A 17,781-nucleotide genomic window follows, 5' to 3' on the forward strand; every position below is an offset into this window, starting at 1 on the left:
CAGTTCTTTTGGAGCAGTGCCGCTGTCCTCGGGAGTTTCTTGTCTTTTTCGAAGCAGGGCAGTCCTCGGAGGATTCAGAGGTCGCTGGTCCCTTGGAAAGCGTCGCTGGAGCAGGGTTCTTTGGAAGGCAGGAGACAGGCCGGTAAGTCTGGGGCCAAGGCAGTTGGTGTCTTCTGGTCTTCCTCTGCAGGGGTCTTTCAGCTCAGCAGTCCTTCTTCTTGTAGTTGCAGGAATCTATTTTTCTAGGTTCAGGGAAGCCCTTAAATACTAAATTTAAGGGCGTGTTTAGGTCTGGGGGGTTAGTAGCCAATGGCTACTAGCCCTGAGGGTGAGTACACCCTCTTTGTGCCTCCTCCCAAGGGGAGGGGGTCACATCCCTAATCCTATTGGGGGAATCCTCCATCTGCAAGACGGAGGATTTCTAAAAGTTAGTCACTTCAGCTCAGGACACCTTAGGGGCTGTCCTGACTGGCCAGTGACTCCTCCTTGTTGCTTTCTTTGTTCCCTCCAGCCTTGCCGCCAAAAGTGGGGGCCATGGCCGGAGGGGGCGGGCAACTCCACTAAGCTGGAGTGCCCTGCTGTGCTGTGACAAAGGGGTGAGCCTTTGATTCTCACCGCCAGGTGTTACAGCTCCTGCCTGGGGGAGGTGTTAGCATCTCCACCCAGTGCAGGCTTTGTTACTGGCCTCAGAGTGACAAAGGCACTCTCCCCATGGGGCCAGCAACATGTCTCTAGTGTGGCAGGCTGCTGGAACCAGTCAGCCTACACAGATAGTCGGTTAGGTTTCAGGGGGCACCTCTAAGGTGCCCTCTGTGGTGTATTTTACAATAAAATGTACACTGGCATCAGTGTGCATTTATTGTGCTGAGAAGTTTGATACCAAACTTCCCAGTTTTCAGTGTAGCCATTATGGTGCTGTGGAGTTCGTATAAAACAGACTCCCAGACCATATACTCTTATGGCTACCCTGCACTTACAATGTCTAAGGTTTTGCTTAGACACTGTAGGGGCACAGTGCTCATGCACTGGTACCCTCACCTATGGTATAGTGCACCCTGCCTTAGGGCTGTAAGGCCTGCTAGAGGGGTGTCTTACCTATACTGCATAGGCAGTGAGAGGCTGGCATGGCACCCTGAGGGGAGTGCCATGTCGACTTACTCATTTTGTTCTCACTAGCACACACAAGCTGGCAAGCAGTGTGTCTGTGCTGAGTGAGGGGTCTCCAGGGTGGCATAATACATGCTGCAGCCCTTAGAGACCTTCCCTGGCATCAGGGCCCTTGGTACCAGAGGTACCAGTTACAAGGGACTTATCTGGATGCCAGGGTGTGCCAATTGTGGAATCAAAAGTACAGGTTAGGGAAAGAACACTGGTGCTGGGGCCTGGTTAGCAGGCCTCAGCACACTTTCAATTCAAAACATAGCATCAGCAAAGGCAAAATGTCAGGGGGTAACCATGCCAAGGAGGCATTTCCTTACAACAGTGTACTAAGCTGGGCTCTGGTTGTAGTATCCCCCACTTTTTTTACCTCTAGGTCCTGCGTGTCTTCTTCCCATGTTGGGAGACTGTGGGCCCTTGCTCCTGCCACTGGACTGGCTCTCTTGTGTACCGCAACTATTGCGTTTGCCAAGGCTTGGTGACTCTTACTCTGGGAGATCTTCAGCCTCAAAGAAGCCCCGGCCCCCAGCACTCTACAAACTGAAGATCAGCTCCTGTCCTGCAAATCATGGGACTTCTGTGATGCTGGGCTGGTAAGGCCGCCTTGTGATTGTGTGTCTGGCACCTGTGGGGGCTCCATCGACTTCTGTTGCCTTTCCTGCGTGCTGAGGACCATCTTGACGCTCTCCTCCTGGGTAGAGTCTCCTGGACCTTGCTGATCCCCACAATTCTGCAGACTCCTCTTCTGCTTCCATATGCTCTTGCCAATGCTTGTTGGTGACATGGCTGGTCACTGACCCTCCTGCAATCCAGTGACCCTAGTCAGCGACTCCTGGGACCTTCGACTCCTGGACACCGCAGCTGGACTTCTCCAACGACTTCCAGGAACTTATCTTATGCTACCTGCACCACCTGGGCACCTCCTTGGGTGCTGCACTCTGTCCCCTTCTTTTGCAGGTCCTCCACGTCTGGAATCTGTCCCTGGGTTACACTGTCCTGGTCCACAGGTTGCGACAGCAGCTGGACAATCCGAGGCATCCACATTCTTCTGAGAGAGTTCTTTCTCCCCTCTGCATCTGGGTCCCTGGTGTAGGTACTCCTGTCTTCTGGGTATCCTGGGGGAGGGGCATCCTCCATTCATCCTCTTGCCTTTTGGTTTCCTCGGGGTCCTCTGTGAAGGGTCCTGAATTCCACAAACTCCAACCACTGCTTCCTGTGTTAGGCTATGGGACAACTGGGTGGGTAACGTGGTTGCTGAGGTCACCTAGTGTACTTACCTGTGGTGTTCCTAACTGCCCCAGCCTCTAGCTAACCACCACACTCGCCTTGGTTGGAGTCCCACTGTCACTTTCCACTTTTTTTTAGTATATGGTTTGGCCCTCCGCTAGGGCCCTGTGTATTTCTATGCTATTTTCTTCTGGTTATTTGATATGTGTAATTGTATGTAAAATCTCCAAGGGAGATATACCAAAGTCGTTTTAGTAGTAGTGCTGTAATAAAGTATCCTTTATTTTATCGACACTTGTGATGTTCTTTCTTGTAAGTGAGTTACTGACTACTGTGGTATTGCAGGTGCTTTGCATTCCTGCTAGATAAGCTTTAGCTGCTCGCCTCAGCTACCCCTTAAGAGCTTCTGCTATCAGGACGCCTGTTCGCTATCACTAAGGGTTGTGTGGACTCAGTATAGGGTGCCACACCATAGGTGTACACCATAAGCTGAGCCAGCCTTCTACAACCAGTGCCCCTCAGGTGTTCTTGAAAGTAATAGCGGTGGTCGCAGCACATCTTCAGGGGTTGGTGTACCAGTCTTCCCCTGCCTCTACTGGCTGCTGAAGGCCGGCTCACCCTAGACCGTTTCAACCACCTCCAGATGACCGTAAACCTAATTTAATTCACTCTCAGCGTGCCCAAGTCACACCGTCTCCTTCACGTATGCTCCCATCCATCGGAGCCATTCTGGATGCGGTATGGTTTCATGCCCTTTCCCCGGAGCTGAGCATCTAGGACATTCGCGCTATGATCCATCTAGACATTATCTGCTTTAAAGTGGAAAGAGAAGTCCTTAGCGAGCCTTAGTTTACGAATAGACGTCCAGTTTGTCTGATATCTCTTGTTTTGTCTAAATAGAATTTCAGCACCCTTTTGACATTTAGCGAGTGAAGAGCTCTTTCCTTTGAGGTCGAAGGGTTTGGTAAGAAGGTTGGCAAGAAAATGGTTTGATGCACATGACAATTTGACACTACCTTTGGATGAAAGGAATGGTGGGTTGTCATGACATCTCTTATCTAATGTAAAAGCTGTGGAAGGCTTGTGTGAACATTAGGCCTGGCTTTCACTGAGTGCAAATAGAAGTAATTGCTATCAGAAAACTTGTCTTCCGTGATAACTACTGCAGAATCGACTAGTTTGTAGGTTCAAAGTGAGGACTCATTAATTTTAAAAGCACAATGTTCAGTTTCTGCCTAATGAAGGTGCTCTTCAGCAGATTCAGATTATGGCAAGATACTAGAAATTCATTCAGTGTATGAGCTTTATGTTTTGTTTATGAGCCAACTATACATGCACTTCAGCACAGTATCAGGTTTCCACTAGGATGTTACTGAATTTGTGAGCTAGACATCCGCAATATTCTTTATTTTTGGTTATTTTTTTTTTATTATTGTTGCGACAATTCACTAAAGCCAGCTATAACAAACATTTTGGGGTTAGACTGTATAAGAGATACTTTATAAGTGTCAATCTATTTTCAATCTTGTTTAGGGAATGAGAAGATTAGTTAAGTCATTTTTTGGAAATTATTTATTTGGAAGTAATGTGCGTTAATAATACAATATTTTAATATAACTCTTGAAATGTAAAAGGAGTATTTTATTTATATTTATGTAGTATTGCATGGTGTATGAAGCACTTTCCAATATGGTTTTACCTATTGTGAGCAAGGCTATTATTTTCTGTGTTTGTATATACACGTATTTGCAGCTTGTAAAAGGCTAAAACTGGCCATTTTAAAAAGAATGAACTTGAATACAAAATTCACCATAGAAATTCTTTGATATTCTATCATGTTTGTGCATGAAAACGTTTGGTTTGATTGTCCGAGGGACAGGGGGGAAAACACACTTTATTGGCCGGCTTTTGGATTATTTCAGATGATGTGCTTCTACTACTAAACGTGCACTGTGTACATCCTTTCAGGCATGTTGAACTCACAAACAGCTGATTTGATGTTATTGTGGGACTGCCTAGCTCAGGGAATGATTCAAGCATGTGAATCTGGTAAAGAGACCACCTCTGGAGCGCTTTAGTTATACACAAGTAACCTATCTCTTCTTTACTGCTTACTTATGCATGCATTGTGAATTCTGTCTGCCTCACCTAGTCACAGAAACCGGCCTGTCTGAGTATGCCGGAGTGTTTCACTGGTGCTCTTTTTTTATACAGCTACCTGGGAAGGCGGAAGAAGGAAATGACAGTTGTTGTTCAGCCCCCTTTCCTACGACCAGAGATTTCTGATAGCCAGATAACTGTCAAGTTGATGGACAATGGAATCCAAGCAGAGCTGAAAAGATCAAAGGTGAGAGAGAAGAGCAGCCCATTTTGTGGTAAGGTAGTATAATGGTGAATTGTAGAGTGGTTGGAATTAACTGCATAAACAAAAATTGTTGGGTAGACGTGCCGTTCAATGCTCCACTCTCGACAGCTAGGGTTCGTGACCATTGTGTCCTCATTGACATTCATCCGATGTAGAACACCTTGAATTTGCGAGCTACCTGAACACATCCAAGAGGATGACACTCTTACCGTCATACCATTTCTTTTTATTTTTCTGCTCTGTGAGGAAGATCCTGACCAAAAATCCTCCTTTACTAAAGGCAGTCTTTGGCTACTAACGTAAATTTTTTGGGGGGAGGGGTTTGGCTTTTCGTAAACATCTAAAAACATTTTCTTTTTATAACTTTCTTTCGGAAAAAAATCATTTAACCCCTGACATTTGCAGGTTATCTTTCACCTACCAGTTGCATTTAGACACTATGCCAGTGCTTTTGGATAAAAGGCCAGCCTATGAAGGGAAAATGATGACCCCTGTGTGTGGTTTGTCTTCCCGACTCCCACTACATCATGAAATGCGGAATTTGTCAGAAAGTGGCTTAGGGACGGCTGAGGGAGAGGGAAGCTTTTTGCCTTATTTGTAAGAAACTGGAAATGGGACACAGGATGTCACCTGCTACGTCCACTTCTGCCGAAAACGGGAGAAGTCCCCATTCTACCCTCGCTTCCTCTCATGTTGCCACTTCTGTAGGTGAGTGGAAACAACTCATCATCGAAGTAAGGACACTCAGTGTCTAGCAGCCTTCAAAACATTTGATGCCACAAGATTTGTAGATTTCTGGGTCAACTCTTGGGGGGTCTCTAGATCAAGGGTGCACCGATGGTAGGCTCGGACTCAGACAAAACATCTCTACACCCAAGCCCCACAGCCTAACAGATCACTTGCGTTGGAGGCACTCCCTCTTTAGGTCAGCCTGGAGATGGGGACACAACAGAGCCACTCTCTTCGATGGCCACAGTGATACTGATATCCCAGATCGGTAAGTCTGTTTTGGCAGTGTTGGTGTCTGGGCTGGACACTTAACTAGCCTTGGCTGCTACAAGGGTCCAGTACCCCCAGTATGGGTGCTTGGAGAGCTCCTGTATGGTCTAGCATTTCTAAACTCAATGGAGAGACGGGGCTGACCTCTGGGAGCTTTAAAAACCTTTTCCTGGGCTGCTAGTGCATTGGTGGGACCCGGTGGTCAGCAGATCAATGAACCAGACTTTGCGGTTGGTGCCTGTAGGTTGCAGGAAGTGGCACCTCCATTCCAAGATATACACTGGCTGGTTGGAGAAGTGCTGAGGGGCCTCCACAGCTTTGGGATGACGCACAGCTGCAGGGCGTGTCAGGTCTGCAATTGTCTGGACAGTAGCAGACAATCAGGGATTGGCGCCAAAGTCCACGATTCTCACTTTGGTTGGCTTTTCTTTGTCCTTCTTCTTTTGGTCAGACTAATCTAAGGTCCTGGTGATGGGGGTGAGGGGCACCTAAATATTGAATTTAGGGGTGTTAAGGCCAGTGTAGGCTAGTAGCCAATGGGCTATTTACCCCTGGGGGGACTAAACCCCCCATATGACCACTTCCTGTGAGGAGTGGGCATTTTCTTGACCTAGTGTAGGAAGTTGGCTCTGTATGCACTATTTCAAAGTAAGGAATAGTATGCACAGAGTCCAAGGGTTCCCCTTAGAGGTAAGATAGTGGCAAAAAGAGATAATACTAATGCTCTATTTTGTGTTAGTGTGGTCGAGCAGTAGGCTTATCAAAGGAGTAGTGTTAAGCATTTGTTGTACATACACACAGGCAATAAATGAGGAACACACACTCAGAAACAATTCCAGGCCAATAGGTTTTTGTTATAGAAAAATATATTTTCTTAGTTTATTTTAAGAACCACAGGTTCAAATTCTACATGTAATATCTCATTTGAAAGGTATTGCAGGTAAGTACTTTAGGAACTTTGAATTATTACAATAGTATTGTAAGGAAATGCCTCCTTGGCATGGTTACCCCCTGACTTTTTGCCTTTGCTGATGCTATGTTTTGAATTGAAAGTGTGCTGAGGCCTGCTAACCAGACCCCAGCACCAGTGTTCTTTCCCTAACCTGTACTTTTGTATCCACAGTTGGCACACCCTGGCATCCAGGTAAGTCCCTTGTAACTGGTACCTCTGGTACCAAGGGCCCTGATGCCAGGGAAGGTCTCTAAGGGCTGCAGCATGTCTTATGCCACCCTGGAGACCCCTCACTCAGCACAGACACACTGCTTGCCAGCTTGTGTGTGCTGGTGAGAACAAAATGAGTAAGTCGACATGGCACTCCCCTCAGGGTGCCATGCCAGCCTCTCACTGCCTATGCCAGTATAGATAAGTCACCCCTCTAGCAGGCCTTACAGCCCTAAGGCAGGGTGCACAATACCATAGGTGAGGGCACCAGTGCATGAGCACTGTGCCCCTACAGTGTCTAAGCAAAACCTTAGACATTGTAAGTGCAGGGTAGCCATAAGAGTATGTGGTCTGGGAGTCTGTCAAACACGAACTCCACAGCACCATAATGGATACACTGAAAACTGGGAAGTTTGGTATCAAACTTCTCAGCACAATAAAAGCACACTGATGCCAGTGTACATTTTATTGTAAAATACACCCCAGAGGGCACCTTAGAGGTGCCCCCTGAAACCTTAACCGACTATCTGTGTAGGCTGACTAGTTCCAGCAGCCTGCCACAACCGAGACATGTTGCTGGCCCCATGGGGAGAGTGCCTTTGTCACTCTGAGGCCAGTAACAAAGCCTGCACTGGGTGGAGATGCTAACACCTCCCCCAGGCAGGAGCTGTAACACCTGGCGGTGAGCCTCAAAGGCTCACCCCCTTTGTTCCAGCACCACAGGGCACTCCAGCTAGTGGAGTTGCCCGCCCCCTCCGGCCACGGCCCCACTTTTGGCGGCAAGGCCGGGGGAAATAATGAGAATAACAAGGAGGAGTCACTGGCCAGTCAGGACAGCCCCTAAGGTGTCCTGAGCTGAAGTGACTCTAACTTTTAGAAATCCTCCATCTTGCAGATGGAGGATTCCCCAATAGGATTAGGGATGTGACCCCCTCCCCTTGGGAGGAGGCACAAAGAGGGTGTACCCACCCTCAGGGCTAGTAGCCATTGGCTACTAACCCCCCAGACCTAAACACGCCCTTAAATTCAGTATTTAAGGGCTTCCCTGAACCTAAGAATTTAGATTCCTGAAACTACAAGAAGAAGAGGACTGCTGAGCTGAAAAACCCCTGCAGAAGAAGAACAGAAGACATCAACTGCTTTGGCCCCAGTCTTACCGGCCTGTCTCCTGCCTTCCAAAGAAACCTGCTCCAGCGATGCTTTCCAAAGGACCAGCGACCTCTGAATCCTCAGAGGACTGCCCTGCTTCAAGAAAGACAAGAAACTCCCGAGGACAGCGGCACTGCTCCAAAAGAACTGCAACTTTGTTACAGAGGAGCAGATTTAAAGACCCCTGCAACTCCCCGCAAGAAGCGTGAGACTTGCAACACTGCACCCGGCGACCCCGACTCGACTGGTGGAGAACCAACACCTCAGGGAGGACCCTCCGGCGACTCCGAGTCCGTGAGTAACCAAAGTTGTCCCCCCTGAGCCCCCACAGCGACGCCTGCAGAGGGAATCCCGAGGCTCCCCCTGACCGCGACTGCCTGAACCTAAAGTCCCGACGGCTGGAAAAGACCCTGCACCCGCAGCCCCCAGCACCTGAAGGAACGGAACTTCTGTGCAGGAGTGACCCCCAGGAGGCTCTCTCCCTTGCCCAGGTGGTGGCTACTCCGAGGAGCCCCCCCCCCCCCCCTTGCCTGCCTGCACCGCTGAAGAGACCCCTTGGTCTCCCATTGAAACCTACAGAGAACCCGACGCTTGTTTGCACACTGCACCCGGCCGCCCCCGCGCTGCTGAGGGTGCACTTTCTGTGCTGACTTGTGTCCCCCCCGGTGCCCTACAAAACCCCCCTGGTCTGCCCTCCGAAGACGCGGGTACTTACCTGCTGGCAGACTGGAACCGGGGCACCCCCTTCTCTCCATTGAAGCGTATGTGTTTTGGGCACCTCTTTGACCTCTGCACCTGACCGGCCCTGAGCTGCTGGTGTGGTAACTTTGGGATTGCTCTGAACCCCCAACGGTGGGCTACCTTGGACCCAAAACTGAGACCTGTAAGTGATTTACTTACCTGCTAAAAATAACAATACTTTACCTCCCCCAGGAACTGTGAAAATTGCACTAAGTGTCCACTTTTAAAACAGCTTATTGTGTTTTATGTAAAAAGTATATATGCTACTGTGATTATTCAAAGTTCCTAAAGTACTTACCTGCAATACCTTTCAAATGAGATATTACATGTAGAATTTGAACCTGTGGTTCTTAAAATAAACTAAGAAAATATATTTTTCTATAACAAAACCTATTGGCTTGATTTGTCTTTGAGTGTGTGTTCCTCATTTATTGCCTGTGTGTATGTACAACAGATGCTTAACACTACTCCTTTGATAAGCCTACTGCTCGTCCACACTACCACAAAATAGAGCATTAGTATTATCTCTTTTTGCCACTATCTTACCTCTAAGGGGAACCCTTGGACTCTGTGCATACTATTCCTTACTTTGAAATAGTGCATCCAGAGCCAACTTCCTACATTGGTGGATCAGCGGTGGGGTACAAGACTTTGCATTTGCTGGACTACTCAGCCAATACCTGATCACACGACAATTTCCAAAAATTGTCATTAGAAATTGATTTTTTGCAATTTGAAATTTTTCTAAATTCTTTAAAGTCCTGCTAGGGCCTTGTGTTAGTCCCTGTTTAGCATTTCTTTTAGAGTTTAAAAGTTTTGTGAAAGTTTGAATTAGATTCTAGAACTAGTTTTAGATTCTTAAAAAGTATTCCAACTTTTAGAAGCATAATGTCTAGTACAGATGTGAATGTGGTGGAACTCGACACCACCTCTTACCTCCATCCTAAGATGAGGGAGCTAAGGTCACTCTGTAAATTAAAGAAAATAACAATGGGCCCCAGACCTTCCAAACTACAGCTCCAGGAGCTGTTGGCAGAGTTTGAAAAGGCCAACCCCTCTGAGGATGGCAACTCAGAGGATGATGATAGTGACTTGGAGGGTGATTCCCCCCTACCAGTCCTATCTAGGGAAGACAGGGCCTCTCAAGCCCTGACTCCAAGCATAATAGTCAGAGATGCTGGCTCCCTCACAGGAGGGACCAACCTCTCTGAAATCACTGAGGATAACTCCAGTGAAGAGGACATCCAGTTAGCCAGGATGGCCAAAAGATTGGCTTTGGAAAGACCGATCCTAGCCATAGAAAGGGAATGACAAGAGATGGGCCTAGGACCCATCAATGGTGGCAGCAACATAAATAGGGTCAGAGATTCTCCTGACATGTTGAAAATCCCTAAAGGGATTGTAACTAAATATGAAGATGGTGATGACATCACCAAATGGTTCACAGCTTTTGAGAGGGCTTGTGTAACCAGAAAAGTGAACAAATCTCACTGGGGTGCTCTCCTTTGGGAAATGTTCACAGGAAAGTGTAGGGATAGACTCCTCACACTCTCTGGAAAAGATGCAGAATCTTATGACCTCATGAAGGGTACCCTGATTGAGGGCTTTGGATTCTCCACTGAGGAGTATAGGATTAGATTCAGGGGGGCTCAAAAATCCTCGAGCCAGACCTGGGTTGACTTTGTAGACTACTCAGTAAAAACACTAGATGGTTGGATTCAAGGCAGTGGTGTAAGTAATTATGATGGGCTGTACAATTTATTTGTGAAAGAACACCTATTAAGTAATTGTTTCAATGACAAACTGCATCAGCATCTGGTAGACCTAGGACCAATTTCTCCCCAAGAATTGGGAAAGAAGGCGGACCATTGGGTCAAGACTAGGGTGTCCAAAACTTCCACAGGTGGTGACCAAAAGAAAGGGGTCACAAAACCTCCCCAGGGGAAGGGTGGTGAGACAGCCAAAAACAAAAATAGTTAAGAGTCTTCTACAGGCCCCCAAAAACCTGCACAGGAGGGTGGGCCCAGAGCCTCTTCACAAAACAATTCTGGGTACAAGGGTAAAAACTTTGATCCCAAAAAGGCCTGGTGTCGTAGCTGTAGTCAGTCTGGACACCAAACTGGAGACAAGGCCTGTCCCAAGAAACATACCACTTCAAACTCCACTCCAGCTAACACTGGAATGGCTTGTCTCCAAGTGGGATCAACAGTGTGCCCAGAGCAAATCAGGTGTCACACTGAAGCTACATTAGTCTCTGAGGGTGGGGTGGATTTAGCCACACTGGCTGCCTGGTCCCCTAACATGCAAAAATACAGGCAACAGCTCTTAATTAATGGGACAAGTGTAGAGGGCCTGAGGGATGCAGGTGCCTGTGTCACTATGGTGACAGAGAAACTGGTTTCCCCTGGCCAATACCTGACTGGACAAACCTATCCAGTCACCAATGCTGACAATCAAACTAAAGTACATCCCATGGCAATGGTAACTTTAGAGTGGGGAGGGGTCAATGGCCTGAAACAGGTGGTGGTCTCCTCAAATATCCCAGTAGACTGTTTGCTTGGAAATGACCTGGAGTCCTCAGCATGGGCTGAGGTAGAACTAAAAACCCATGCAGCCATGCTGGGTATCCCTGAACTGGTGTGTGTCAAGACAAGGGCACAGTGCAAGGCACAGGGTGAAAAAGTAGAGCTGGAGTCTGGAAGAAAGGCCCAGCCTACCAAGAGAAAAGGAAAGCCAGCTGGGAAACTAGCTGCAACACAACACCAAAAAGAGAACCTCTCTTCTCAGGAAGAAGTTCTGGCCTCTGAGGGAACTGAGCCTATGGAGCTGGAACCTTACCAGGTTGAGCTCTTAGGCCCAGGGGGACCCTCAAGGGAAGAGTTGTGTAAGGGACAAGAAACCTGTCCCTCTCTTGAAGGCCTTAGGCAGCAAGCTGCTGAAGAGTCCAATGGCAAGAAAACTGGAACACATAGGGTCTATTGGGAAGATGGACTCCTGTACACTGAGGCAAGAGATCCCAAACCTGGTGCCACTAGGAGAGTGGTAGTGCCTCAGGGTTTCAGAGAGTTTATTCTGACCATAGCCCATGATATTCCCCTTGCTGGGCATTTGGGACAAACCAAGACGTGGGAGAGGTTAGTCAACCACTTCTACTGGCCCAACATGTCCCAGAAGGTTAAGGAGTTTTGCATCTCCTGTACCACCTGTCAAGCCAGTGGTAAGACAGGTGGACATCCAAAGGCCCCCCTCATTCCACTTCCAGTGGTGGGGGTCCCCTTTGAAAGAGTGGGTGTGGACATAGTGGGTCCACTTGAACCTCCCACAGCCTCAGGAAATATGTACATCCTAGTAGTAGTGGATCATGCTACTAGGTATCCTGAAGCTATTCCCCTTAGGTCGACTACTGCCCCTGCAGTAGCCAAGGCCCTCATTGGTATCTTTACCAGAGTGGGCTTCCCTAAGGAGGTGGTGTCTGACAGAGGTACCAACTTCATGTCAGCATACCTGAAACACATGTGGAATGAGTGTGGAGTGACTTATAAGTTCACTACACCATATCATCCACAAACTAATGGCCTTGTTGAGAGATTCAACAAGACATTAAAGGGCATGATCATGGGGCTCCCAGAAAAACTCAAACGGAGATGGGATGTCCTCCTGCCATGTCTGCTTTTCGCTTACAGAGAGGTGCCTCAGAAGGGAGTAGGGTTCTCACCCTTTGAACTTCTGTTTGGCCACCCTGTAAGGGGACCACTTAATCTTGTTAAAGAAGGCTGGGAGAGACCTCTTCATGAGCCTAAACAAGACATAGTGGACTATGTACTTGGCCTTCGCTCAAGGATGGCAGAGTACATGGAAAAGGCAAGTAAAAACCTTGAGGCCAGCCAACAGCTCCAGAAGTTTTGGTATGACCAAAAGGCTGCAATGGTTGAATTTCAACCAGGGCAGAAAGTCTGGGTTTTGGAGCCTGTGGCTCCCAGGGCACTTCAGGACAAATGGAGTGGCCCTTACCCAATCCTGGAAAAGAAGAGTCAGGTCACCTACCTGGTGGACCTAGGCACAAGCAGAAGCCCCAAGAGGGTGATCCATGTAAACCGCCTAAAACTCTTCCATGATAGGGCTGATGTGAATCTGTTGATGGTAACAGATGAGGACCAGGAAGCTGAGAGTGAGCCTCTCCCTGATCTCCTCTCATCAGACCCTAAAGATGGCTCAGTGGATGGAGTGATCTATTCAGACACCCTCTCTGGCCAACAGCAATCTGATTGTAGGAAGGTCCTGCAACAGTTTGCTGAGCTCTTTTCCTTAACCCCTGGTCAGACACACCTGTGTAACCATGATGTGGACACAGGAGACAGCATGTCTGTCAAAAACAAAATCTTCAGACAGTCTGATCAAGTTAAGGAAAGCATCAAGGTGGAAGTCCACAAGATGCTGGAATTGGGAGTAATTGAGCACTCTGACAGCCCCTGGGCTAGCCCAGTGGTCTTAGTCCCCAAACCTCACACCAAAGATGGAAAAAGAGAGATGAGGTTTTGTGTGGACTACAGAGGTCTTAATTCTGTCACCAAGACAGATGCCCATCCCATTCCTAGAGCTGACGAGCTGATTGACAAATTAGGTGCTGCCAAATTCTTAAGTACCTTTGACTTAACAGCAGGGTACTGGCAAATCAAAATGGCACCTGGAGCAAAAGTGAAAACAGCATTCTCCACACCTGATGGGCATTATCAGTTTACTGTTATGCCCTTTGGTTTAAAGAATGCCCCTGCCACCTTCCAAAGGTTGGTGAATCAAGTCCTTGCTGGGTTGGAGTCCTTTAGTGCAGCTTATCTTGATGATATTGCTGTCTTTAGCTCCAACTGGCAGGATCACCTGGTCCACCTGAAGAAGGTTTTGAAGGCTCTGCAATCAGCAGGCCTCTCTATCAAGGCCTCCAAATGCCAGATAGGGCAGGGAACTGTGGTTTACTTGGGACACCTTGTAGGTGGAGGCCAAGTTCAGCCACTCCAGCCTAAGATCCAGACTATTCTGGACTGGGCAGCTCCAAAAACCCAGACTCAAGTCAGGGCATTCCTTGGCTTGACTGGGTACTATAGGAGGTTTGTGAAGGGATATGGATCCATTGTGACAGCCCTCACAGAACTCACCTCCACGAAAATGCCCAAGAAAGTAAACTGGACTGTAGAATGCCAACAGGCCTTTGACACCCTGAAACAAGCTATGTGCACAGCACCAGTTCTAAAAGCTCCGGATTACTCCAAGCAATTCATTGTGCAAACAGATGCCTCTGAACATGGGATAGGGGCAGTTTTGTCCCAAACAAATGATGATGGCCTTGACCAACCTGTTGCTTTCATTAGCAGGAGGTTCCTCCCCAGGGAGCAGCATTGGAGTGCCATTGAGAGGGAGGCCTTTGCTGTGGTTTGGTCCCTGAAAAAGCTGAGACCATACCTCTTTGGTACTCACTTTGTAGTTCAAACCGACCACAGACCTCTCAGATGGCTGATGCAAATGAAAGGTGAAAATCCAAAACTGTTGAGGTGGTCCATCTCCCTACAGGGAATGGACTTTATAGTGGAACACAGACCTGGTACTGCCCATGCCAATGCAGATGGCCTTTCCAGGTTCTTCCACTTAGAAAATGAAGACTCTCTTGGAAAAGGTTAGTCTCATCCTCTTTCGTTTGAAAGGGGGGAGTGGGTGTAAGGAAATGCCTCCTTGGCATGGTTACCCCCTGACTTTTTGCCTTTGCTGATGCTATGTTTTGAATTGAAAGTGTGCTGAGGCCTGCTAACCAGGCCCCAGCACCAGTGTTCTTTCCCTAACCTGTACTTTTGTGTCCACAATTGGCACACCCTGGCATCCAGGTAAGTCCCTTGTAACTGGTACCTCTGGTACCAAGGGCCCTGATGCCAGGGAAGGTCTCTAAGGGCTGCAGCATGTCTTATGCCACCCTGGAGACCCCTCACTCAGCACAGACACACTGCTTGCCAGCTTGTGTGTGCTGGTGAGAACAAAATGAGTAAGTCGACATGGCACTCCCCTCAGGGTGCCATGCCAGCCTCTCACTGCCTATGCCAGTATAGATAAGTCACCCCTCTAGCAGGCCTTACAGCCCTAAGGCAGGGTGCACTATACCATAGGTGAGGGCACCAGTGCATGAGCACTGTGCCCCTACAGTGTCTAAGCAAAACCTTAGACATTGTAAGTGCAGGGTAGCCATAAGAGTATATGGTCTGGGAGTCTGTCAAACACGAACTCCACAGCACCATAATGGATACACTGAAAACTGGGAAGTTTGGTATCAAACTTCTCAGCACAATAAAAGCACACTGATGCCAGTGTACATTTTATTGTAAAATACACCCCAAAGGGCACCTTAGAGGTGCCCCCTGAAACCTTAACCGACTATCTGTGTAGGCTGACTGGTTCCAGCAGCCTGCCACAACCGAGACATGTTGCTGGCCCCATGGGGAGAGTGCCTTTGTCACTCTGAGGCCAGTAACAAAGCCTGCACTGGGTGGAGATGCTAACACCTCCCCCAGGCAGGAGCTGTAACACCTGGCGGTGAGCCTCAAAGGCTCACCCCCTTTGTTCCAGCACCACAGGGCACTCCAGCTAGTGGAGTTGCCCGCCCCCTCCGGTCACGGCCCCACTTTTGGCGGCAAGGCCGGGGGAAATAATGAGAATAACAAGGAGGAGTCACTGGCCAGTCAGGACAGCCCCTAAGGTGTCCTGAGCTGAAGTGACTCTAACTTTTAGAAATCCTCCATCTTGCAGATGGAGAATTCCCGAATAGGATTAGGGATGTGACCCCCTCCCCTTGGGAGGAGGCACAAAGAGGGTGTACCCACCCTCAGGGCTAGTAGCCATTGGCTACTAACCCCCCAGACCTAAACACGCCCTTAAATTCAGTATTTAAGGGCTTCCCTGAACCTAAGAATTTAGATTCCTGAAACTACAAGAAGAAGAGGACTGCTGAGCTGAAAAACCCCTGCAGAAGAAGAACAGAAGACATCAACTGCTTTGGCCCCAGTCTTACCGGCCTGTCTCCTGCCTTCCAAAGAAACCTGCTCCAGCGACGCTTTGCAAAGGACCAGCGACCTCTGAATCCTCAGAGGACTGCCCTGCTTCAAGAAAGACAAGAAACTCCCGAGGACAGCGGCACTGCTCCAAAAGAACTGCAACTTTGTTACAGAGGAGCAGATTTAAAGACCCCTGCAACTCCCCGCAAGAAGCGTGAGACTTGCAACACTGCACCCGGCGACCCCGACTCGACTGGTGGAGAACCAACACCTCAGGGAGGACCCTCCGGCGACTCAGAGGCCGTGAGTAACCAAAGTTGTCCCCCCTGAGCCCCCACAGCGACGCCTGCAGAGGGAATCCCGAGGCTCCCCCGGACCGCGACTGCCTGAACCTAAAGTCCCGACGGCTGGAAAAGACCCTGCACCCGCAGCCCCCAGCACCTGAAGGAACGGAACTTCTGTGCAGGAGTGACCCCCAGGAGGCCCTCTCCCTTGCCCAGGTGGTGGCTACCCCGGGGAGCCCCCCCCCTTGCCTGCCTGCACCGCTGAAGAGTCAAGCCCTGCAGAGACGACGGAGACGCCAACTGACTTGCCCCCTGCCCTACCAGCCGATCTCCAGACTCAAAGAACCTGCACAGCAACGCATCCGACAGAGACCAGCGACCTCTGATGCCTCCGAGGACTGCCCTGAACTGAAGGACCAAGAAACTCCCAAGAACAGCAGCACTGTTCACCTACAGCAACATTTTTGCAACTTTGAAACAACTTTTAAAGAACTCACTCTTCCCGCCGGAAGCGTGAGACTTCACTCTCTGCACCCAACGCCCTCGGCTCGAGCTCCATAGAACCAACGCTGCAGAGAGGACTCCCAAGCGATTGCAACCTCGTGAATAACCTGAGACGACCCCCCTGCGCCCCACAGAAACGCATGCAGAGGGGATCCAGAGGCTCCTTCTGACCGCGACCGCCTGGAACAAAGAACCCGACGCCTGGACCAAGCACTGCACCCGCAGCCCCCAGGACCGAAAGGAACCGAACTCCAGTGCAGGAGTGACCATCAGGCGACCCTCTGCCTAGCCCAATCGGTCGCTGGCCCAAAAAGCCCCCCTGTGCCCTGCCTGCACCGCTAGACTGACCCCCGGGTCCCTCCATTGATTTGTACAGATAACCCAACGCCTGCTAAGCACACTGCACCCGGCCGCCCCTGTGCTGCTGAGGGTGAGTTGTAGGGTGTTTTTTGTGTGCCTACTTGTGTGTGTCCCCCCCTCCCCTCTACAAAACCCCCATGGTCTGCGCTCTGAAGACACAGGTACTTATCTGTTGGCAAACTGAAACTGGAGCACCCCTGTTCTCCATAGGTGGCTATGTGTTTTAGGCCCTCCTTTGATCTCTGCACCTAAACGTCCCTGTGTGTTGCTGGTGCAGTGACTTCAGGGTTGCCTTGAACCCCCAACGGTGGGCTGTCTATGCCCAGGAAACTGAACTTGTAAGTGCTTTACTTACCTCAGAAACCTAACCTTACTTACCTCCCCCAGGATCTGTTGATTTTTGCACTGTCCACTTTTAAAATAGCTTATTGCCATTTTAACCTATACTGTGTATGTTACTGCTCTAATTCAAAGTTCCTTCCTTACCTATGTGGAGTACCTTGCATTTTATGTTTTTACTTCAAATCTTGAATCTTGTGGTTCTAAAATAAATTAAGAAAATATATTTTCTATTTAAAAACTGTTGGCCTGGAGTTAAGTCTTTGAGTGTGTGTTCCTCGTTTATTGCCTGTGTGTGTACAACAAATGTTTAACACCACCCTCTGATAAGCCTACTGCTCAACCACACTACCACAAAATAGAGCATTAGAATTATCTAATTTTGCCACAATCAACCTCTAAGGGGAACCCTTGGACTCTGTGCACACTATCTCTCACTTTGAGATAGTATATACAGAGCCAGCT

General features: G+C 48.8%; 1 protein-coding gene across 1 annotated transcript in view; it reads left to right on the top strand.

Annotated features, from left to right (window-relative positions):
• The window catches only part of ZDHHC5 (zinc finger DHHC-type palmitoyltransferase 5), a 404,963-nt gene that overhangs the window by 256,630 nt on the left and 130,552 nt on the right, over positions 1-17,781 (top strand). The window contains exon 8 of the mRNA XM_069233064.1: positions 4,600-4,732. Within this exon, the coding sequence (XP_069089165.1) occupies positions 4,600-4,732 (133 nt within the window). The remainder of the gene's footprint in view (positions 1-4,599; positions 4,733-17,781) is intronic.

Source organism: Pleurodeles waltl, chromosome 4_2 (assembly GCF_031143425.1).
Source record: "Pleurodeles waltl isolate 20211129_DDA chromosome 4_2, aPleWal1.hap1.20221129, whole genome shotgun sequence".
NCBI classification, from domain to species: Eukaryota; Metazoa; Chordata; class Amphibia; order Caudata; family Salamandridae; genus Pleurodeles; species Pleurodeles waltl.